Source organism: Felis catus, chromosome E2, assembly GCF_018350175.1.
Source record: "Felis catus isolate Fca126 chromosome E2, F.catus_Fca126_mat1.0, whole genome shotgun sequence".
Lineage (NCBI taxonomy): Eukaryota > Metazoa > Chordata > Mammalia > Carnivora > Felidae > Felis > Felis catus.
The window spans coordinates 61281504-61303467 of record NC_058382.1 but is presented as its reverse complement, the minus strand read 5'-3'; the positions used below and the strand labels follow the sequence as shown (position 1 = coordinate 61303467).

At 56.9% G+C, this 21964-nt stretch overlaps 2 protein-coding genes and 1 non-coding gene across 5 annotated transcripts in view; all 3 read right to left on the bottom strand.

Annotated features, from left to right (window-relative positions):
* Positions 1 to 9765: 9765 nt before the first annotated feature.
* On the bottom strand, positions 9766 to 12167 carry RPL13 (ribosomal protein L13). Its single transcript, XM_023245576.2, has 6 exons — positions 12012 to 12167; positions 11689 to 11809; positions 11382 to 11523; positions 11013 to 11186; positions 10573 to 10629; positions 9766 to 9943 (listed from the first exon to the last, which is right to left on the bottom strand). The coding sequence occupies exons 2-6, from the start codon at positions 11790 to 11792 to the stop codon at positions 9785 to 9787; spliced, it is 636 nt and encodes a 211-aa protein (XP_023101344.1). The 5' UTR covers positions 11793 to 11809; positions 12012 to 12167; the 3' UTR covers positions 9766 to 9784.
* Positions 11254 to 11331, bottom strand: LOC111558142. The gene has a single exon (XR_002738735.1). It is a non-coding gene; the product is annotated as a small nucleolar RNA MBII-202 (small nucleolar RNA).
* A 4979-nt stretch (positions 12168 to 17146) lies between the features above and the next one.
* Positions 17147 to 21964, bottom strand: part of SPG7 (SPG7 matrix AAA peptidase subunit, paraplegin) — a 32077-nt gene continuing 27259 nt past the window's right edge. For 2 of the 3 annotated variants that reach the window (XM_011290291.4, XM_045046569.1), the window contains 4 exons: positions 20438 to 20594; positions 19863 to 20029; positions 19188 to 19265; positions 17147 to 17560 (listed from right to left, as the gene is read on the bottom strand). In XM_011290291.4, the coding sequence (XP_011288593.1) occupies positions 17360 to 17560; positions 19188 to 19265; positions 19863 to 20029; positions 20438 to 20594 (603 nt within the window). In that variant the 3' untranslated portion in view covers positions 17147 to 17359. Of the gene's footprint in view, positions 17561 to 19187; positions 19339 to 19862; positions 20030 to 20437; positions 20595 to 21964 lie in introns of those variants that run through there. The other variant, XM_045046570.1, reaches the window with a different exon arrangement.

The window sequence follows — 21964 nt, the reverse complement described above, 5'->3', positions numbered from 1 at the left end:
CCCAGACCAGCTTCTCGGAGCCGAGGGGAGTCGTGTTGGGCCCACCAGCCACGCATGTGGGCTTTTGGTGGTGGCTCTTGGGCTCACAGGCCCCAGGCCTCCCAGAGCCAGCTCCTCTGCGACGCGGACCCACCTGCACACTGGGCAAGGTCTCCTGGCCTCTCTGAACGTCCGTGGGACTAAGGGCCCGGGCTCAGGTGGGCACCCAGCACCACGCTGCCTGGCCCGGCCTCTCCTGCAAGGGCCCAGGGGCTTCCCTGCCAGGCTCCTCAGTCTGCCAGGACCCGGGGGACCTTCCCTTGAGGACCGGCTCCCCCAAGCTCAACTTCCACGCTTGACCTCTGCAGCTGATGGGTGGAGGCTGTCCCGTGTGGATGGCTGTGGACCCGCCACCCCGCTGCACACCTCCGCCCTCACTGCAGCGGTGTGGAAGTCAGCCCCATTCCACAGGTGAGGGCAGGGGGCACTGAAAGTTCGGCAACCCGCCCTGGGACACCTGACTCGCCCGTGGGGGTGCAGGGCATCGGTCCTGACCGCGGTTCGGTTCTTCACCATCACACACACATCACACAGCACCACAGTAACAGGTGACACTTCCATCGAGGGGAGAGAGGAAAGACCATCAGAGTTGGGGAGTTGGAGCGTCTGAGGTGGAGAGATTTTAACGGACTCCCTGGGGTCTCCGGCCACAGCCTCACAGGACGTGGCTGTCTCCACGGGGTGACCCTGCGCCTCGGCTCCGGATGGCACTAATGCAAAGAAGCCACAGAAGAAGAAGCAGGTTTCCCGCAACCCTGGTCCGTCCGTGAGGCCTGGGCCAGTGTGGCCCTCCTGAGTTCCCAGGACACGCGGCGGTGGTGGGGCTCCCTCCTCACCCACCAGCCCACAAGAACCCTGGGGACAAGGGAGGGCCGGGAAGGCAGGGGCAGGGGGAGGGCCGGCAGCCAGACGTGGGAAAGGAGACCCCCGTTCGTAGATTTTGTTGTTGTTGTTGTACAGGAAATAGGAGTACGCGTTCCACGTCGAAAACTTAGAGAGTGTGGAGAAGCACGTAGAAACAAGAATTCTAGCGCCCAGACATAAACACCATTGTGATGTTTGCCCTTCCAGCCTTCTCCCCACGCAAGTCTGTATTTACTTTTCAAAAGTTGCCTCCAGCGTCCGAGCCCTTACCACATGGCTCATCAGACTGTCAGCGTGGGGGACCAGCCTGCCATGTCACGGTTGAGTCCCTGGGCCCAGGACTGTGCCCGGCACGTACCACGTGCTCAGTACGTTTGTTGAATGAGGTCTTTGCGCAAACTATTTCTGTTTGTAACTTGTTTCTTCTTTTATAAACGGTTTATGGCCTTCTTCCATGCCATGGACTGAATATTTATGCCCCTCCCCCGAATTCGTGTGTTGAAATCCTGACCCCCAATATGATGGTATTAGGAGGTGGGACCTTTGGCGGGGGGCCCGGGTGGCTCAGTAGGTTAAGCGTCCAACTCTTGGTTTCGGCTCAGGTCACCATCTTGTGGTTTTGTGACTTCAAGCCCCGCAGCCCAGAGCCTGGGGCCTGCTGGAGGTTCTTTCCCTCTCTCTGCCCCTCCCCTGCTCACGCGGTCTCTTTCTCAAAATAAATAAACTTAAAAAAAGTTTAAAAAAAAAAAAAAAAAGGAGGTGGGAACTTTGGGAGGCCCTTGGGTCCGTAAGGGTGGAGCCTTATGAGTGGGGTCAGGGCCCTGAGAAAGGGACCCTCAGAGCCCCCTCGCCCTTCCGCCAACGTGAGGACAGACCAAGAAGGGGAGTCCCTCACCAGATACTGAGGGTGCCGGCACCTTGATCCTGGACTTTCAGCCTCCGGGACTGCGAAATCGATGTCTGTCGTTTAGAATTGCCCAGTCTGTGGTTTTTTGGTTTCAGCAGCCCAAACAGACCGGCACTCTACCTCAATAAAAGTAGGCTACCGCAGGTTACCGGGGACCCAGTCTGGTCGCCGCCTGTCCTGTAAATCAGGTTCCACTGGAGCACGGCCTCGCCCGTCCGCTCACATTTTGCCTGGGGTCGAGTTTGCTCCAGAGCAGAGCTGAGGAGCTGTGGCCCAGAGAGCCTGACACGCTTAACTAGCTCTTCCTTGAGGGCAACGTTTGCCAAGCCCTGGCCTGCCTCCCTGCTCCTGCTGCTTCACCCTGGCGCCCGCTAACCCAGCTCCCGCCCAGCCAGGGGCTCGGGAGGGGTCACTGAGGGATCAGCCGATCAAACCAACCGTCCCTGAGGTATTTAACTAGCTCCCATTTGGTTCTTTTTAAGTTTATTTATTATTTTGAGAGAGAGAGAGCGAGCGAGCAGGGGAAGGGCAGAGAGAGAGGGAGACAGAGAATCCCAAGCAGGATCCGCTCCGTCAGCACAGAGCCCGACACGGGGCTCCAACTCCTGGACCTGCAGATGATGACCTGAGCTGAAACCGACCGAGCTCCCCAGGCAGGCGCCCCCATTTGGTTCTTTTGACGCTTCCAAAGAATCCTTGCTTTGGACGACTGGCGTTTCAGGCCACCGTGCTCTCCACCAGCCGACTCCAGCAGGCTTCCCCGAGCTCCTGGCCCTTGTCCCACAGCATTGAACTCGAGCAAGTTCCAGAACCACTCATGCCTCCAGGATCACCTGGAAAGTGGGACAAGAGCAGAGTCACCTCCAGGCTGTGTGTGAGAGGCGTGCTAGCTCAGGGCACGTCCTTGCAGGTATGCGCACCTGCCCCCCCACCCCCACCCCGCCCCCGGCCCTGCTCCTCATCAGGCGGAGGACGCGGGCCACCGCAGGCCACCGCCCCACAAGCCAAGAGGTTGTATGGGAACGCTTGTTGACTGTAGAAACTATAGGCAGGGGTGGGGTGGGGGGATCCACAGGATTTCCAGAAAGGGAACAGGCTACATATGGCTGTCTGGGTTCTTCCTTTGATAAGCTGGTTGCAAACGTACTCTCTTCCTTTGTTTCTTTCCTCCTGAGAAATGCTATTTTATCTCAGAACATCTGCAACCTGTCTCGATCAGATTGTTTTCCTACAAGATTTGGCACGTGTCTTACTTTAGAAATCAGACAGTCGCACCCAGAGGGCCCACCCGGCTGGGACAACACGCAATCTGTGGTCCTACAGCCACGTTGTCATGACAGCATCGGAGAGCCGGGACTGAGGCAGGACTGATGGGACTTCCCTCCCTCACCCCACACGCGCGTGCACACCCCACACAGACACAACACACGTGGATCACACGGGCACACAACGGGCCAGGCACACGTACACGTCAAACGCACACGTGCGTTCACTGACCAAGCGCACACACGCATCAAATGCGTGCAGACGTGCACGTGACATGGACACACAGACATGCCTGAGCGCAAACACATTCAGACACAAGGAGCCCTGACAGGTCCCTTCTCCTCCAAGGACACTGTGTCCCTTATCTTGGTGACTTCCCACATTCAGTCCCTGGCTGCCATCCCCTCCTGCCCCAAGCCCCTGCCAGGCAGGTGGTATCGCCTGTTTTGTCAATGAGAAGACCACGGCTCAGAGTGGGTGATGCCTTGCCTGAGGTCACACAGCGGGGGCAGAGCTGGGATTCTAACTGGACCCCGCAACGCCACTCAGAACCTAGTACCTCGCCTTCCTTGGCCCATCCTGGCCCCCCAGTGTGTCTCAGGGGCTTTGCTGTTCCCTCACCCCCTGGGAGGTCACAGGCGACTGTGAGGGTACAGAGCGCCTGCCACGGCCAGGGCCACAGGCCAGAGGTGAGCCAGAACCAGCTGTCCCTTCCTTGGGTTCCCCTGACCTAGGAGGCCTCCCGTGCTCGGGGCTTGCCCCGGGGACCCCAGCGGCCTGCTTCCCCAGGGCTAGTTATCCGAGGGGGAGGGAGGCGGTTGACACAGGAGCCACAAGGAGCCACGGTAACCTTGTCTCAGCCTGGTGCCCTCCACTTGTGCTCTGTTCAAGTAGTGGCAAGCTGCTGGGTCCAGGTACACACTTCAGGGACGGTATCAGACCAGGACGTGGACGTCAGCTGGCGGGGACCACAGGACCAGGGCCGGAACAGGCAGACCACGAGGACACAGCTGCCCACAGGGTCCCCGGGGGGGGGGGGGTGACGGTGGTGTGGGTCAGGGCGGCAGGCAGGTGCAGCGTCCACGGGGCTGGCATCTCCGACTGACGGACGCCCTGGTTTTCTTCTCACCTGACTCATCCGGAGCTTTTGATGATATTCTCGGTAAGAGCCGCCTGGGTGGTGCTTTGACACTGCCTCCATCCCCAGACCTTTCATCAGTGACCCAGTTTTGCCTCCTCCTCCCCAGAAAGCATCCCCCTTTCTGGGGAAGTTTCCAGAAGGGCAGGAGCTATGCCGCATTCTGTCTGCCCCAGCACTCTGGAATCAGGGTCCCTCTGCAGCTGTGGAAACTGAGGCTTGAAAACGAGGGGCCCCAGCTAAGGCTCTGCAGGGGAGAGTGGGGAGCCAGGGCTAACACACACCTTTCCCACAGCCCCATATGGCCTTCTGGCAGCGATCAGATGCCTGTCACCAAGACCCCTCTCATGTGTCCCGGACCTTAGCGCTCTGGAGGAGCAGCCGTGAGAAGGTGGATGTCCCGGGGGGGGGGGGGCACTCGGACCCCCACCGGGAAGGGTAGGTCTGGGGAAGACTCTGCAAGGCAGGCCAGCCTTCCCTTCCTAGGCTGACGGCCCTTCTGTAGGCCCCAGGCCACCTGTCCCCCTGCAGCCTGGCACCGGGTGGCCGGTCTTCCTCTCTGGAGCCAAGGCAGCCGCCCCACCCTGTGCTTCCACTTTCTGTTCCGGTTTACCTGTGAAGAGGGGTCTTGTGGCTCACTCACGGTGGCAGCCCCAGGGCCTGGCCTGCAGGGGGCGTTCAACACGTGCTGTGCACTCCCTGCTCCGCCCCAGGACCACTTAGAGAAGACACACTGGGGGGGGGGGGGGGGGGGGGGGGCAAGGAGCCACAGGCACCTGATGGCAGGGGGCTCTGACCGTCTCGCCACTGACCCGTGACAGACGTGTGTCCAGAACACTGCAGGAAGCAGACAGAGCGGGCCTGCCAGAGCTGGTGTCTGGGGACCCTTCAGAATGAAAACCCCACAAAGACAAGGCAGATACACATAGTCCCTGCAACCGGGGCGACGCCTGGCACACAGTAGGTGCCGAATAAATACCGGAGTGAATGAATGCCTGTTCCCCCTTCATCTCCTTGTCCTTCAATAATTTCCTCCACCTCACTTTCCACCGTCCCCGGCCCCTCCAATGATCTGCTGCCCAGTGCCTACCCCATCATTGGGCTCTGCTTACATCCTGCAGCCTGATTCCCTCCCCTAACGCGGTGCCCCATCTGTGGTCAGCACTCGGTGCATGTCGAGTGAAAGCCTCCTGGATGGTCAGTGCCAGGCAGGCCCAGAGCCAGACCCGGGTCCGCGTGCTCAGTATATCTGGTCTAGTTCCAAGCAACTGGAAACAGATTCCAGCTGAGGGAGCCAAACACTGGGGAAGCCCTGGGATTGGTGGGGGGCACCCCAAGACCACGGAGAGGACGGTGAGGTTGCATCACCAAGGATGTGCCCTGGCTGGGGACAGGGGACCAGTCTGCGAAGTGTGGAGCCTGGCCATGTGACCAGGAAGCGGGCCAGGAAGCAGGGCAGAGAGTAGGTGCCTTGAGCTCCTACAAAAGAGGCGGGTTCTGCTTCTCACGGGACTCAAAGAAGCTCCCAACGTGAGTTCTGATGCTGAAAAGCCAAAAAAAAAAGAATAAGCAATGTCTACTACAGAGGCCAGGCTGTGGTATTCCTACTACAGCACACTGTCTCCTAAAAGACAGCGCTCCATCCCCCCTCCAGACCATACTCAACATATAAGGCTCAGGGAGCCTGGCTGGCTCAGTTGGTAGAGCACCCAAGACTTGATCACAAGGTCATAGGAGCCCCACGTTGAGTGTAGCAATGACTTAAAAAAAAAAAAAAAAAAAAAGATGTAAGCAAGACTCAAAAGGAAAAGAATAAACTAGAAGAAAAATCGTCAACATATGACAGAAGGCAAATTTCCTTAATATGCAAAGAGCTGCTACAACTCAAGAAAAAGACATCACAATAGAAAAATGGACAAAGAATGTAACAGAGGAACCACACACACACACAAAAAGATAATTTGCCAGCAAATATGAGAAGAGGCTGAGCTTCACAAATAATAAATGCAAGTTAACAGCAGCATTCCAGGGCTCCTCACCTATAGAGGCCTGTTTAAATAAAACCCCTTCAGGGGTCCTCTACAGGCTGGAATGATACGGAGCAGCGTACACAGTGTGACTCCATTTGCTGTCAAAAAAATATTTAAGTGATCTTTGCACCCAGTGTGGGGCTTGAACCCACAAACCTCGAGATCAAGGGTGGCACGCTCTTCCAGCTGTGCCAGCCGGGCACCCCTCCCATTTGCTTTTATGAAAACAAAAGGGGCAGCTGTTTATACCAGAATATAACTTCACGGAAACCACTCTGGGTAGATGCAGAAGCTGTTCTAGGTGCTTGGAGGGTGGGGGTGATTCAGGGGACCCTTCACTTTGGTTTATTCTCTTCTCTTTTCTGGATTTTTTTTTTTTTTTAACAAAGAGCATATTTTCTGTAACTTAGAAAAGAAAAAAAAGCGAACATCCAGAAACAATAAAAGAAAACATGATGAATGTAAGTATCTGTAAATAAAAAGTAATGTGTGAGACACAAAAAAAGTAGAGAAAAGAACCCAGAGCCCTTTGCACGTGCACTTACCTCCTTCTACTCTCTGGCTTGAACTGAGTTAAGTGGCAAAAAGCCTAAATAACCTAAAACAACTGTAGTCTTTCCCCTAAATTACAACAGTTTCAAGCAAGTGGAAATTAGTGTTAATCTTAATTCTTCCTTAAAACACCACAATTGTAGATATTTTAACAAAGCAACTACAGGATAGGGCGCCTGGGTGTCAGTTAAACGTCTGACCTCGGCTCAGGTCATGATCTCACAGCTCGTGACTTTGAGTCCCGCCTCAGGCTCACTGCTGTCAGTGCAGAGCCCTCTTAGGACCCTCGCTCTTTCTCTCTCAAAAAGAAGTATAAATAAAAAAATAAAAAAAAAAAAACTGCTTAAAAAATAAAAAGAAAACAAGTAATACTTTGAGAAAAAAACCTTTGCAACTTCTATCAGAACAATGCTTATCCGAAAACTGGCAAAGAGGTACACGTGTGACACGGACCATCTGGTGGGTGGCAGGAGCCCAGGCACCCCTGTGGGCCGCCATGGCCATAGCTAGTGACACCCGTGAACCTACTTTGGGAATCTGACCTCAAAATGCACTTGCACCCCACACACGACCGGCCTGATGAGCCGAACTCCGTGTCGGACCCCCGCTCGGGTGTCCCGGAGCGCACCAGCTGGTGGAACGTTACCCGGGTGTAGAAAGGGGTGAAGGAATCTGCCCTGTACAGGGTTAGTTTCCTACGCTGCGCATCAAACGACCACACACAGTGGCTAAAACCACACACGGGGGAGGGCAGAGCACAGCCGGTTCTCTGCTCTGGGGCACCTCATCAGAGGCCGTGCTTGCTGGAAAAATTCAGTTGCTCACCAGAGAGAGGACGGAGGCCCCGTTTTCTTGTTGCTCTGTGGCCTCACGCCTCTGCTGCCCCACCAGACACACAGCCGAGTGAGGAGCCATCTGTCCAGGGCAGTTCCGCACACACTCCAGGCGAAACCCTCCAGGAGCCGGAATGCCAGGGGACGGCCAGTTGACAGAGGACCCCGTCACCCTGGCCGTGGCGAGGGCTGCCTTGGAGCCGACGGACACACAGGGACCAGTCGCGGGGGACGTCCTTCCAGCCTCCTTGCGGTGCCTACCACGCGCGTGAGCTCACTCTCACCCGGTCGTTCCCCAGCTACCGGGTCACAGGCACCAGGGTTCCACCACCAGTCCAGCACAACTTCGGCTTTCCAGGCTGGTTGGCACCGCCTGCCCTCCAGGCTCCCAGCTCCACCTCGCAGGGATCCTTCCTCAGCCTCGGGAAAGGCTGGGCGGGGGCCCCTTTCTCCCCAGACGGGGCCACAGTTCGGAGGGGACACCAGCTGGGCTGTCCCATCCATAATCACCTCTGGTACCAGACTCACCCAAGTCCTGGGTGATGTAAAAATCTTCGAACCCACCAAGAGCATTCCAGACCGCAGAGGAAAGAAGTCCTCACAACTGCAGGTCAGGGAGTTTAGCGCATCAAGCAGGGGGGAGAACCAGCTGGGCCCGGCACCTTCAGAAGCCCCTTTGGTGGGGCTCAGGAGCCCCAAGTCCTAGGATCCGGCTTACTTCCCGCCTGGCTTCACCAGACAGCTCGCGTAGCTTACCTGCAGGGGTGGGGCCGGTCCCGCTCACCAAAAGTTCGTGGCACTGCGCTAAGTGACCCTTGGAAACTGCTTAGTTCAGGTGACCCAGAACCGTGACAGAACCAGAGGAGGGCTGCTGCAGAGGACCCAGTGAACAGGGTCCTAGCAAGCGGGTCCCCTACCCCAGGCTTCTCAGGTGTCCAGCCTGTCCCAGGGGCTCCTGAGGGCAGGAAAGGCCCTTCATTCTGGTAGCACAATGCCAAAAGGGGGACAGGGTATGTCCAGAGGTGACTGAAGGCCACGCAAAGGTCTCTTCCCCTTACTCCAAAGGTTGGATCACAGGTGCTGGGGTGGTGGACGCCACGGCCGTGCACTTTCCTGGAGGCCTGGGGTCCAGCCCAAGCGTAGAGCCACCTGCGGTCGGGTAGCTTAATCCCACTCCTTACCGGGTTCTCTGCACAAATGCTGTGGAAACCGTGCCACCAGGATATCCCCTCTTCACAGGATGGTCCAGGACATGGCTTGGCCTCAAATTCCCACCCGTCAGCTGACCCTTCCCTGGCACAGGTTCTCCAAGTGCAGGAGCATGGAAGTCAGCCCCTTACAAACTTACTTCAGGTGTGGAGTAAAGTGCCTTCCAAATCATCTGTTAGATGAAAACCTATCTGAAATCTGGTTCCAAACACACTCAGGTGGCAGCACAAGTACCAGACACAGAAACACACACCTCTCATGGCTTGTGGACACCTATACCCACAAGGCTGGAGCACTGAAGCAAAACTTGCTGAGTGCCAGTCCCCAGAGTGGGCCCTGCTGGGACGAGGGACCAGCTCAGGGCTGGACCTCAGTACCCACCCGTAGAGAAACCAAGCTCCAGTTTCAAAGGAACTCAAGCATCATGCTGTCACAAAGGGTCCGGGGACAGTGCTGCCTGCCCATGAGGGCACGCTTGGCCGCCATACAGGCTCAGTAGCCCGAACGTGTGTTCAGGATGGACAAAGGCCAACTTTCTGCACCAAAGCTTGGATGCCTTGCAAATGTGGGTGAAGGGGCTGCTACTGGGCACAGGAGAAGTGCAGACAGGCCCAGGAAGGGTCTGACCCGAGACACTCAAGTAACTGGAAAATACTCATTAACAATGAAGCCAATGAACCGTTATAACACCTCTGCAAAAAAAAGTACCAAAGTTTAGGAGTTTGAGCCTGTGTCAGGCCCCACACTGACAGCGCAGAGCCTGCTTGCGATTTGCTCTCTGAAACTAAAAAAAAGCAGTTCGGTCTTTGGACTTCCCTGCAAAGATGCTGCCACCCCCTGCCAGGTCTCCTCAGCAAGGGCACACATCCCCACGTCCTTGCCCCACCCCTCACGGGAGACCGCTGTCACACGGAGACCGCAAATATCTCAAGTTGCCAACGGCGCTTTATTTTTTCTTTTCCACATCCTGTTCTGCAGCTTCTTTGGCCCTTTTGGCCCGGATGCCAAACAGCCGGGCATGGGCACGGGCCATGCGAAGACTGGCAAACGCCTTGAAGTTCTTCTCCTCCTCGGTAATGACTCTGGCTTTCTCTTTCTTGTAGACCTGGAACGGAGCACAGGAGTCAAACCCTTGCCTGCAGTGAGGCCGGAGACAAAACCCAGCATATGAGGATAGCAGAAACCGTGGAGGCGCACGCTGTCTGCCCATCGGCTGCTGAAAGGCTACGTTGACACCAAGACAGACTTTAATGCCCCCGCCAAACACACAGGAGAGGCAGAAGCGACCCCCTGAGCTATGCAAACAACCGTTGGGGGACGATGTGCTGAGACAGATATTGTGTCACCGTCAACAACAGAGAACGTGGACCGAGGGAGGCCCTGGCCCACCTCCCTGGCAGAGAAAGTCAAGGGCCCAGTCACGACCTGGATCACCAAACGTGCAATTACCTGTGGCCTGGCCTTTCAAATAGCAAAGAGGCGGACAAAAAAAAAAAAAAAAAAAAAAAAAAAAAAAAAAAAAATCGAAGGAGGTCTAACAAATGAGTCCCCAAAGATGAAGACAAGGCCCTCCCTCAAGGAGCCCATCTGTTAAGAGTGAAGGGTGTTGCTCCCAAAGTTAAAAAAGGTTTCTTTTTCACAAACCCATAAATCTTGACACAGGCCCTGGCTGCCACCCTTCAACCCAATCTCCGCCCCGAAAACTCACTGGTTCACCCCCCAAAGCCCACTTACATTCCGTATGGGCATGACCGGTCCTGTCAGCTGCGTGGCCAGCTTGAGTTCCTCGGCCTGTTGGTTAAGGACAAGAGTCACCCGGGCTCACCTCAAGTCCCCAAAGGCTGCAAGCTTCTAACCCTGGACAACAGCCCTGCTTGCTGGGTGACCCCGCCAACGGGTGCACAAGTCACCGAACCCCCGTTCCGTCGAGCAGAGACATGGAGACGCCGGGGGAGCGTTTGTACGTGAGCCAACTTACAAAGCAAACAAGATAAACCCCTAACCCCCCGGCCTCCAGCCAACAGCTTTGAACGCGACCCAGATGGGAAAGCCGGGCTCCCGGTGCTCTGCACAACTAGGGAAACGCCAGGAACTCTGCCCTTCTCCACCCACACGCGTCCCTCTATCTGCGGGGACGCAGAGATTACCCTGACCCGGCGGGGAGGGCGACTCACCGAGCTGTCCCCCTTCTTGGGGGCTGCTGGCCTCCGCGGGAACAGGAGCAGCTTGGAGCGGTACTCCTTCAGCCGCTGCACGTTGGCCTGCAGGGACTCCGTGGATTTGTTCCGCCGTCTCGGATCCACGGAGATCCCGATGGTCCGCGCCACCTTCTTGTGGATGCCAGCCACCTGCCCCCAGACAGACACGGATGCAGGACCCCCACCCCGGGGCCTCTGCTCCCCGCGCCCCCACCCGGGTGCCCGGCCGTCAGATGGAAAAGGGTTCAAAAGCGCTCTCATCAAAGAGGTGCAGCGATTCCGGAGAATGTCATCATGGACCGGGGGCCGCCAAGCAGAGCCTCCCGCGCCTCCCGGCGCACTCACCCGCAGCTCCTCCAGGCTGAAGCCCCTGCCGGCTCGCACTTTGGTGTGATACCGCACCGTGGGGCACCTGACGATGGGCCGGATGGGTCCGGACGCGGGGCGCGGGGCGATGCGGCGTGCCTTGGCTTGCCGGGCCTTGCGTCTGGGCGGACAGAGGCGGGCGGCGGTCAGCTGGCCCCCGGCCCGGCCCCGGCGCACGCTCCCGGCCCGGCCCACGCTCCCGACGGCCGCGCGCTCACCGGGCCAAGGGGTTCAAGCGCACCTGACCGTGGGCTCCCCGCGGCCCCACCCGGCATTGGTGGCTTACCTGCGGATCTTCCGCGCCGGCTGGTTGAACCACGTGGCCACGCGCCGCTGCCAGTCCTTGTGGAAGTGGGGCTTCAGGATCATGCCATTCCGGCTGGGCGCCATGGCTGCTGCCTACGGGCCTGGGGAGCCGCGGGAGAGGGGAGCGAGTCAGGCCCCGGCAGGACGCGGCGGCCCGCCCGGCCCCAGAACCCGGGCCACGGCCCTCTCCCGTCTGTGGCAGGGGCCCGAGGCCCCTCTGCGGCCGCGCCGGACGCGGCCCTACACCGATGGCGGCGGATACCACCCGATGCAGCCAAAGGCGCCTGAATCGAGCACACTCACCTCCTCCGGAGGAGAACGGCCAGCGGAAAGGAACTGCTACCACAAAGCACCCTGGGATGGTGTTGGGCTCGGCCAATCAAAAGCGCCGAAGCGTTCCGGCCAGTCAGAGTCCGGGATCCCGGAAGTGACGTCCACGCTCTCCCAGCAGACCTCGCGGCCTGGGCGGGCGTGGCGCCTCCCGCTTCCCGCGGGTTGGGTCCCGGGCCGTGCTGGGAGGACGCCGGGTCCTGCGGGACTCCGCGGCCTTCAAGGAGGAACGGCCAGGCCAGAGGAGAGCAGCGGCTGTTTGGGTGCCGAGTCTTTCCTGCTCCTGCACGTCACGGGACTCGGTACGTGCCCCTAACCCTAAAGCCTCGCCTCCACGTCCGTCTTTGTGCCTTTCCAACTTTTTGAAACATTTGTGCTTCTTTGTTTACCCAGAAGTGACACTTGTTGAGTGCTCTAACTGGAGCGTAAGTACTTCGCATGCGTTTTCACGCTGCAGGGCACAAGCGCTGTACCTTCCCCGAGTCGGGCGGGGGCGGGGGGTAAGAATCCGGGTGACGGACTGCAGACCCTGCAGAGACGAGCGTCATGGAAAACATGTATTCAATAAATAGCCCGACATAGCTCCGTGACCTGTGCCCTGCGCGTCTCCCGTTCTCCCGGGTGAGTCTAGGAAACCGCCAACACCCTGTCCCTTTCCGTGAGCCTTTACAGCCTGGTAACTCTCCTTCCTTCCCACCCCCCAGACGCTAAGCTTCTTCCTAACAGAACTTAACACTCGAAGAATTTTTTATGACACAAAATGAGAAACGTGGAGGCCTGTGTGCTTCACTGAGTACATACAGTGATGCCGATACAGTTTTCTGCCCTATTGAGACACCCTTGGGTGTTAGAAGTATCAGGTTGAGATTCATTGGGGAATTACAGGGTTTGGCCAGGGACACGGAACAGGTAGAAAGGACACAGAACATGTGTAATTTATGAAGCACCTGCAGTCTCTTGAGACGAATGCGCTGAGCCTGCACGGAAAGTCCAAACCCTAGCTCTGGGTGCTCAGTTAGGAGACAAGGACTGTGTTAGCCCCACTTTGTGACTGTTGTCAGCACAGGAGAGGCTGAAGGTACTTCTCGTGAACTTGGGAATGGTATCTACCTGTGACGTTAAGGTGACGTTTAAAATTTGGTCTGCCACTTTCACAAACAGATGGGCTCAACTGGAGAGTCCCTGGCGAGTCAGTAAGAAAGTGGCTGGAGTTGCTTGGGAACCTTTGTACTAGTTTTGAGACGTTGGGCATCGTTTGAATTTTTCCCTTCTGTGAAGTGGGAGGAGAGTCTGTGTTAGACCACAGCACATCGTGCGGTGTCCCGTACAGGGTGAGTGAATGTACTGGCTGTCACGGATGTCACACAGCTCCACTTCCATGTGACGTGCTGGGAGCCAGTGCGGGAGAGAAGAGAGCAAGTGATCCCTCCATCAGTCCTTACAAAAACCGTGAGAGGGATTATCATCTGCCTCACAAGTCCCTTCTTTCTGGTGGAACTGGAACGTGAACCCCCATAACTGCAGCAGAGGGACATTGGGGAAACATCTGCCAAATACATACTTGCCTTGGCCCGTGCGGATTTTGCTTGAACGTAGTCCATCAAATGTTAGCCCGCACCTCCCTGGTCTTTCTCAGACCCCTTTCAGTGGATCGTCGTGGCCAGATACCGTGTTCTTTTTAGTCTCAAACACACTCCTATCTCCATCCCCAGTTTCTCTTTCCGGACAGACCCCAGACTCGTGCAGTTCCGTCTGCCCTGAGCCACATCTTGACCTGAGCTGTAGCCGCTCATGGTTGAGGTGCTGCCATGGGTCACCGGTTGGGGGCTAGAAGCCAGAAAATAGAGACACTGATCAGAATCAAGTTGGCAGTAAGAAAGCGAAGTTGTAATTCAAGGACCTCGGTCTGCTGCGCACACCATGCCCGATGCAGACTCCAGGATCCCATGCTTGAAGACTCCACACGCTTACTTCCTTTGAACAGTATGCAGAATAGTGAAGTAAAAACGGTTCTGACAGGAAATCTGCTAGAAATAGGCTCAACTTTCTTGTTGGGAAAGAGGAAAATGAACTGTTATAAACTGTGTTGTTGTTGTTGTTGTTTATTTTAATTTATCATTGAGAGAGCATGAGCACGGGAGGGGCTGAGAGAGGGGGAGACACAGAATCTGAAGCAGGCTCCAGGCTCTGAGCTGTCAGCACCGAGCCCGACGCGGGGCTCGAACGCACGGACCGCGAGATCATGACCTGAGCCGAAGTCAGCTGCCTAACCAACTGAGCCACCCAGGCGCCCCGAACTGTTCTAAAGTGTTAAGCAGGAATCCTTCTGATACAAAGACTCGGCTGGCCCACGCATTTAAAAAATCATCAGCTATAGGGACAGGCCGTGTCCCCCTGGGCACAGAATTCCACAGCCAGTCTCTGCTGCAGAGCTTTTGCCCTGGGCTTGGGCCTGCAGGGGCCACTGAAGGAGCCAGCTAATGCCCCTGCGAACTGCATGCACATAAATAAGGTAGCCAGGGATTCCTGGATAAACATGCCTGACGGTGTTGGAGTGTCCTCTGCGCAGCCTCCCAGAATTTCCTTGCAAGAGGGAGCCCCAGTTACTCCCAGCAGTGCCTTGTCACTCAGCACCTGCACCTGACCAGTGCCTTCCAGCTGGTGCTGTGGGTGTTGGCTTCAGAGAAATTCCACCTGAGGCTGTCAACGATAGTTTTTGGAACACTGTCAGACACACGGTCATTTTTTTTTTTAATGTTTATTTATTTTGGAGAGAGAGGGAGAGAGAGAAGCCCATGCCGGTTCTGCACTTTCAGAGCAGAGCAGGACGTGGGGCTCAATCCCATGAACCATGAAATCATGACTTGAGCTGACATCAAGAGTCGGACGCTGAACTGACTGAGCCACCCAGCTGCCCCTTGATTTTTTACGTTAATATCATAGCAGAAGTGATGATTTTATAGTGTTTGGGGAAGTGGGGGAGGTTATATCCCAAAGCACTTTGTAAAATTTGCATGTTACGTTATATAAATACGGGCTGATGGTCGAGTTAGGAAAAGCAGCAGCCTAATAACAGCAAGGACAGGCTAATGTTCGCTGCTTAATCACAGAACTCATAACTATCCATCATCTCAGCTTTCCAGAATCGTGGCCTACCCGTAAATCAGATATAGGCTAACACAGAGGTTCCTAAAACCTGAAGGAACACTTGATGTCAGTGAAAGGCAGTGGAAAGAATATTAGTGTCATAATCATAAATGTTTTATTTAAAAACTGCTAAGAGTATGACCTTAAGAGTTCTCATCAGATTATATACCTGTGTGGTGACAGGTGTTAACTAGGCTCATTGTGATCACCCTGAGGCACATACGAACATCCAATTGTATGCGTATGTCTGTTAACTGCAACAAAAAGTGAGCTTTTAGGGAACATAAAAGAATCACAAGTACAAGTGTAGATTACAGAGGACAATTTGTATTGTTAAAGGATGTAAGTTAATAGGCTGATGGTGTTAAACACACGTTTACTTTGAAAATGTGACTTTCTCGGGGTGCCTGGCTGTCTCAATCGTAAGAGCGTGCGACTCTTGATCTGCAGATCGTGAATTTGAGCCCCACATTGGAAGTAGAGATTACTAAAAAACAAACAAAAGAAAACATGTTTTTCTTGGTGAGGAGACCTCGCATACCGGACTCAGGTGAAGCCAGTTCCAGAGGCTACAGTCGGGCCATGTTATACCCCCTTTGCCGGGTGGAGGGCAGAGGGTCAGGGCTGCGGCTCGGGTGTTGAACACGCCGGTTGCCCCGTGTGGTCTGGCTGCCCCAGACCAACATGCAGTTGGAGGAGGCTCTTTACAGGAAGTCTGAGGGGCAGCCTCAGTCCCCGCCTGAGATGGTAGAGGAGGTGTGACTTCTGGCGCTCGAGCACCTGATGACCCGGAGGTGACATCACTTGTGACCACTTGGGGGTCCAAAGTCGCAGATGCCTTGAGCCTCTCTAAGTCAGCATAGCGAACCTCCCCCATCCCACCAGTGAGTGCTAGGAAGTCAGGCTCCCCTGCTTCCGCTGCAGGGAGGGGCCGCTTTTTGTGCCATTTACGTTTGGTTTCTGTGTATCTTGTGGTCAGCAAACGATTTTCCAGAGAATAAAGAGGCACGGGCCAATTTATTGGTAAAGTAGGAGGGGGATAAGCTTGACCACATCCGTCCATGGTTAGGGTACGGAGGGTGCCACCCTGGGGCGAAGAGACCAGAACCCTCCTAACTGCATATCCATCTTTGGAAGTGAATTTGGGGACCTGGGGCAAAGGCCACAGTGCTCTCAGAGCTGCCCTCCCTCGGGTGTGACCCCCCACCTGCTTACATACTGCATCCCTCGGGCCGTACTGTGGGATGGGCGACCGAACTACCCCTTCTGTCAGGAAGCACCTGCAGTCCGTGGCTCCGAACACCGCTGCGCAGGGAGGGCAGGCGCAGTGAGAGCAGTGGGCGGGGACACCGGCGTGCGTGTGGCACACCCCTGGGCATGAGGGGGCCGAGGGGACATCGCTTGCTGCGATGAGGGGGCGTCCCAGGGCCTTTCCCCCAGATTCCTACAACAGGGCTCTTCTGTTGGTTATCTTGGGCTGACATTCTAAACTGAAACGCAGGACCCCACGTCTGGGTTAGAGCTGGCCCTGTGGCGCAAGATGGACTCTCCCCCTGGAACTTACTACAAATGCCACAGCAGGCCTCAGGGCTTACCCCTCATGTGGAGGCCAGGCCAGCAGGACAGGCTGGTGCCCGGGTCTGCACAGCAGTAGGTGGCAGTATTTTAACACCCGAGAGCCCAGGGCCTGGCCCTGATGCCGACCCTGTGGACGCGCCAGCAGGACAGGCCCACGGGAGGGAGGACAGGCGGCAGCTGGCTCGGGGGTCCTGTTAGCGCTCTGATGAAGTCCCAGCAGCTGGGACAGCCCCCGCACGAACTCCTGGCGGGAGCAAGCTGCTCCCACACAAAACCACCTTGTCACGGGGTCACCGGCCTGGGAGTTCGGATCTACATGCCCATCTGTACCCCATGCGCACCTGTACCCGGCACGGATAAAACAATCTACTAACAAAGCCAAGTCATCTGCAAAAACGTTTACCTCTCACCGGGAGGGCAGTCAATAAATAGATCTCAGAAGTCTTTTCAGAGACCAGTGAGGGCTGGGAGGGGGTACCAGTCTGGGCAAAAGAGGAACAGCAGGGGCGGGGCACTCAGTGAGGCGTTCCCTTCCTGGGTCTGCGGGGGACGCCGCATCCCCACGGCACAGTCGAGGCACAATCCAGGAGGCCGGTCTATTTGGGCCAAGATGGCTCCTCCCCGCGAAGTGGGGGCTGCTGAGGCGCCTCCTCCTCCCCGGCGTCTTGCTTCTCCCTCTCGGCCTCACTCCACCTTTGAGGCGCGATCATCTTCTTGGGCCCGTGAGGGGGCGGACCGATGAGGGCCTCGATATCCTCGTAGTTTATCACTTCCTTCTCCAACAGGGCATTTGCCAGCTAACGGAACACAGCGAGTGGTGTGTGAACCCCCGACAAGGAAACAGATGAGCCTTTTGAGAGCCGAGCACCCAGCAGGGAGGGGGCGTCTGGAGCGGGACGCCCTGGGCAGGCGGCTTCCCAGGGCAGCAGCGTAAGCGGGCAGCTCATGCACGGAACCCTCGTCTGCACCTTACAGGCAGCCTCCCGGCTGCCGGCCTCCGTCATTTTTCTGCTTCCCTCCCAAATTGTTCTCTGGGGCCACTTTAGTTTCCTTTACCAAACGCGGTGCGTGTGTCTGCACGTCGGGGAACAAGTGGGGGCTGGAACGTGGGGACGGGGTGCTGGTGCCCAGGGCTAGCAAGGGAGCCTCTGCCTCCCTAGACATGGTCCCAGAGAGCACGCTGAGGGGGCCGCGTGCACAGCCTGCACCGGCCGTGAGGGATGCGTCCCAGGCACTTCTGAGCAGGGCCACTGCTTCCTTGGGAGGGACAGAGCTGCTAAGCCCTGGAACACGCCCCGCCCCCCATGGTGCAGAGGGGGGACACCCGGGGCCCCCGCAGGAGGAGCCCCACCCAGTCCTGCCAAGCAGCAGCCGCAGCGCGCACGTGTGGCACCTGGGCCGGGTACACGGCGGGTTCTGGCTCAGCAGGTCCCTGCGCTGCCCACAGCCCCCTGGTCCAGGGGCAGCACTGTGAGGGCAGCACCCCAGCCTGGGGGAGCAGCGCCTCATCTGAATGGAATGAGGAAGTGAGGAAACGTGGCCTGTCCACAAAGTGCTGCCCGCTTCTACGAGGGACACGGGAGGCACCCGCTTCAGGTGCCGCCTTCCCAGCCTCACTGAGAACTGCAGACAGATCCCAGCTGGGGGACACACCACACCCACCAAGCCACTGCTCTGAAAACTGCCAGAGCCGGCAGCCAACAGGCAAGCGGGAATTCACAGCCCAGGGAAGCGTAACGAGACATCGCAACCAAGAGCGAAGTGGGGTCCAGGGACAGGAAACGACATTAGATAAAAACGAAGGAAACGTGAATTTAGCGCAGACTTCAGTTAATGACGTATCGACACCGGTTCACTAGCTCGTAGAAAACCCACCGCGTTAAAGGGAGATGTTAACGATACAGAAAACCGGCCATGGGGTAGAAGGGTCTTGTGCTATATTTGCAGCTTTTCTATAAATCTAAGATTATTCTAAACTTGAAATCAAAGTCAAGAGTTCAAGCCCCATGTGTGGCACAGACATGACTTAAAATAGGGGCCCCTGGGTGGCTCGGTTGAGCATTCGACTCTTGATTTCAACTCAGGTCATGATCTCACGGTTCATGAGATTGAGCCCCCCATCGGGCTCTGTGCCAACAGCACAGAGCCTGCTTGGGATTCTCTCTCGCTCTCTCTCTCTCTGCCTCTCCCCCTCCCAAAAGATAAATAAAGGAAAAATAAAAGACTGCCATGCCCCAAGTGGTCTTTGAAAAAGGTGAGATTTCAGTTGAACTGGGGGGAGTGTGGAAAGGCTGCTTTTTCTGTGGCTGTGTGTGTGCTGGAAAGAGTCCCTCGAGGAGTGACAGCCACATCAGCACCGTGTGGCGATGGCTGCCTGCCCCCACCCCCGCCGAGGGAAGGACAGGCAGGTGCCCAGAACCTTACCGCCTGTAGCTTGTCCTGGTTGTCCCGCAGCACCTTCTCCGTGTGCCTGTGGGCCTTTGCCACCAGCACTTTGGCTTCCTGCCAATGGGCGAACAGATCTGTCACGAGCAGGACGGCAGACCAATGCTCACGACATCTCCTGTGCCTGATTCTGGCACAGAATTCTAGCATCAGAGCACATGTTAGAGCCACGGGGCAGGAAGCCAACCTCCGGCTCACAGGGACCAGGAGAGCTTGGCTGCCTGTGGCATTTCCTGCCCTGACCCCATCCCCCGCGAATGCCCCTGTTCCAGGAGGCTGCCTCCCACCCCTTCCCCCTTCACGGCTGCAGGCGCCCACCAGCTCCTGGAGGCCGGGGAGCGTGCGGCCACCTCACGTGCGCACCAGGCTGGACGTGGGCCCGGCCAGGTCGCGCAGGGAGCGTGCATGTGTCCTGCAGGTGCGGGGACCGCTGGGGACCGCTGGGCGCCGGCTGCATCGTTTGGGGTGTTTCATGGACAGTTTCACCAGGGGCCACACAAGTCCTCACCCGAGAGCAGACGCTCAGAACGTGAGAGCCACAAGGGGTCAGGACTGGAAAGCCCACCATGCGGACCACGTGACGGCACAGCGCCAGCACCTCAGACACCTGCTCCCTGACCCACTGCGCCGTGAGAGGGGGCGGCACGCACTCACGTGATCCATCATCTGCTGGAGGCCCTGGCTGAAGGGACGCCGTCCAACTCCCGTGAGTCCCTCCTGCGCCTCGGGAAAGGACACGGGCCCGATGCTTGGGGCCATGCCAAACTGCCTCACCATGGAGTAGGCGATGCGCGTGACCTTCCTCAGGTCGTCCTGAGCCCCTGGAGCATGGGGCCGAGAAAGAGGTTTCTCTCCTGGCAGAGTGGCACGGGCCTGGGCCTGACCGCAGAGGACCCAGGGGACAACTGTGCCCTGTTACTGTTCTTTAAAGGACAGAGTCTTTAAACTCTAAACGCTACGTGGGGTGCACCTCTGGGTTCGCTTCCCTGGCAGCTCCCCAGCACACGTCCAGCACTGACAACACCCCTGTCAATGCTGAACCCCTGTGTCACTGGGGACACGAGCACCTGTACCAGTAGCTTGAGAACACTTAGTGAAATTCAGAAGTACGTGTGTAAGCCACCCTTCGAATTCCCCCATCGGATTCACCCTCCCAAGCCCACGAGGAAGGCGCGGTGGATGTAAAAGCACTTTGAGAACGCCAGAACCAGCACGGGCCAGCTCCTCACCAGAAGTGACCTTGTTGAAGGAGATGGATTCCGACACGCGGCCACCCAAGGCCATGCACATCCGCTCGAACAGCTGCTCCTTGGTGAAGAGGTGCTGGTCTCTTGGAAGCATCTGAGCAAAGCCCAGGGCTGCGTTTGTCCGCGGTGCGATGGAGACCTGCGGAGTGTCAGGCGGCCGAGTGAGCAGGAGGACGAAGGTGGGGTGGGGCAAGACGGGTCTTTAACTGGAGGCTTTCAAAGCAGTCAGAGCAAGTCTGCACCGGCCTCACTTTTGTGACCAAGGAGAACAGCTTGCACACCACGCAAGGCACAGCAAAGATGGCTTCCTGGGTGGAGCCAAGGAGACAGGACCCCGCCCCCCAGCCCCAGCCCCAGCCCGGGCCAGTCGTCGTGCCCTCCTGTCACCGCCCACTGCAGTGGGCATGGGACTGCACAAACCCTTGGGGACACCAAGACTGGAGACCATCCTTGCCTTTCTCCCCCACCAGCGCAGCACCAGGTTGGCACGCAGGGGCTCTGGAGAGGAAGCTGAGAGGCTAATACTTAAACGAATTACACTGTAAAATGCTCTAAGTAATGATCACATCCGCAACTGGCAGAGTGCCAGGCCGGGTGGGGGTGGGGTGGGGGGTGGTTCTCATTATGACAGATTTATCTTTTGGCCGTCAAACAGGAAATTTTAAATTACGTTTACTTCATCCAGGATCTTCCTGCATTAATTTTTCTTGAGATACTGCATTCAAGTATTTATCTTGCTTACTGAAATATTTAGTGTCCCATAAATGTCACACCCTTGGTGACTGTCCTCAGCCTGACCCAGGTCACCTCAATGACGGCCGTGTCCACTTGTCTGTCACAAACACTGGACTTCGGGCCCTCTGGGGGAAGGCCTCTCAGACACGACCAGACTAACAATCTACTTGGCTACAACTGACACCTCTGAAAAGAAGTTCAAGGACAGTAAACAGACGTGCCGGCTGGCAGTGGCCACGTGTCCTCTTCTTCGGTGCTGGGGATGCTCGGCGCTGCGGCTCCCTCCCTGCACCCGCCGGCCCCCTCTAGGCCGGACGCAGGGCACAGTTCAATCCGCACCTGCCTCCCACACCTTCACGTTTTCCTGAAGGGTCACTCGGTTCCCTGGTCATGAATCCACCATTCCGGAGGAGTTGTTTATACTATAGGCATTTGATAGAAATAAATTTTCATCAAACTCCCAAATGCTTATGAGAGTGGTAGTTCTTTAAGGTGAGCTCCACGCACCTATTCTTAAGGTTAGGAGTCGTTACATTACTGCTTTCAGAGATGGTGGTAAACTTGACAATTCTTAATTCCAAGATTGAGGGTGCAGACAGGAAAGGGGGCCCCCCCAGTCGTTGCGTGGCTCTCCAGTGGCCTCGCCCCACAGCTAGAGCCACGTGTCCTGCCCTCTGCCTCCCAGGATGAGGGACCCTGCACGGTCGCCTCTGCCCTGTGCCCCCGTCCACCTCACACCGTGCCTTCTCTTCGAGTGAGAACACGCGGTGCTTC

What these genes read in the sequence shown, in the direction of transcription:
- RPL13 (XM_023245576.2), bottom strand. Translation starts at nt 11,792, where the DNA reads ATGGCGCCCAGCCGGAATGGCATGATCCTGAAGCCCCACTTCCACAAG. An exon ending in CCAAGAAGGGGGACAGCTCG is followed by an intron (nt 10,630 to 11,012) that starts GTGAGTCGCCCT and finishes CTTAACCAACAG; the next exon opens with GCCGAGGAACTCAAGCTGGC. An exon ending in CGGTCATGCCCATACGGAAT is followed by an intron (nt 9,944 to 10,572) that starts GTAAGTGGGCTT and finishes GCTCCGTTCCAG; the next exon opens with GTCTACAAGAAAGAGAAAGC.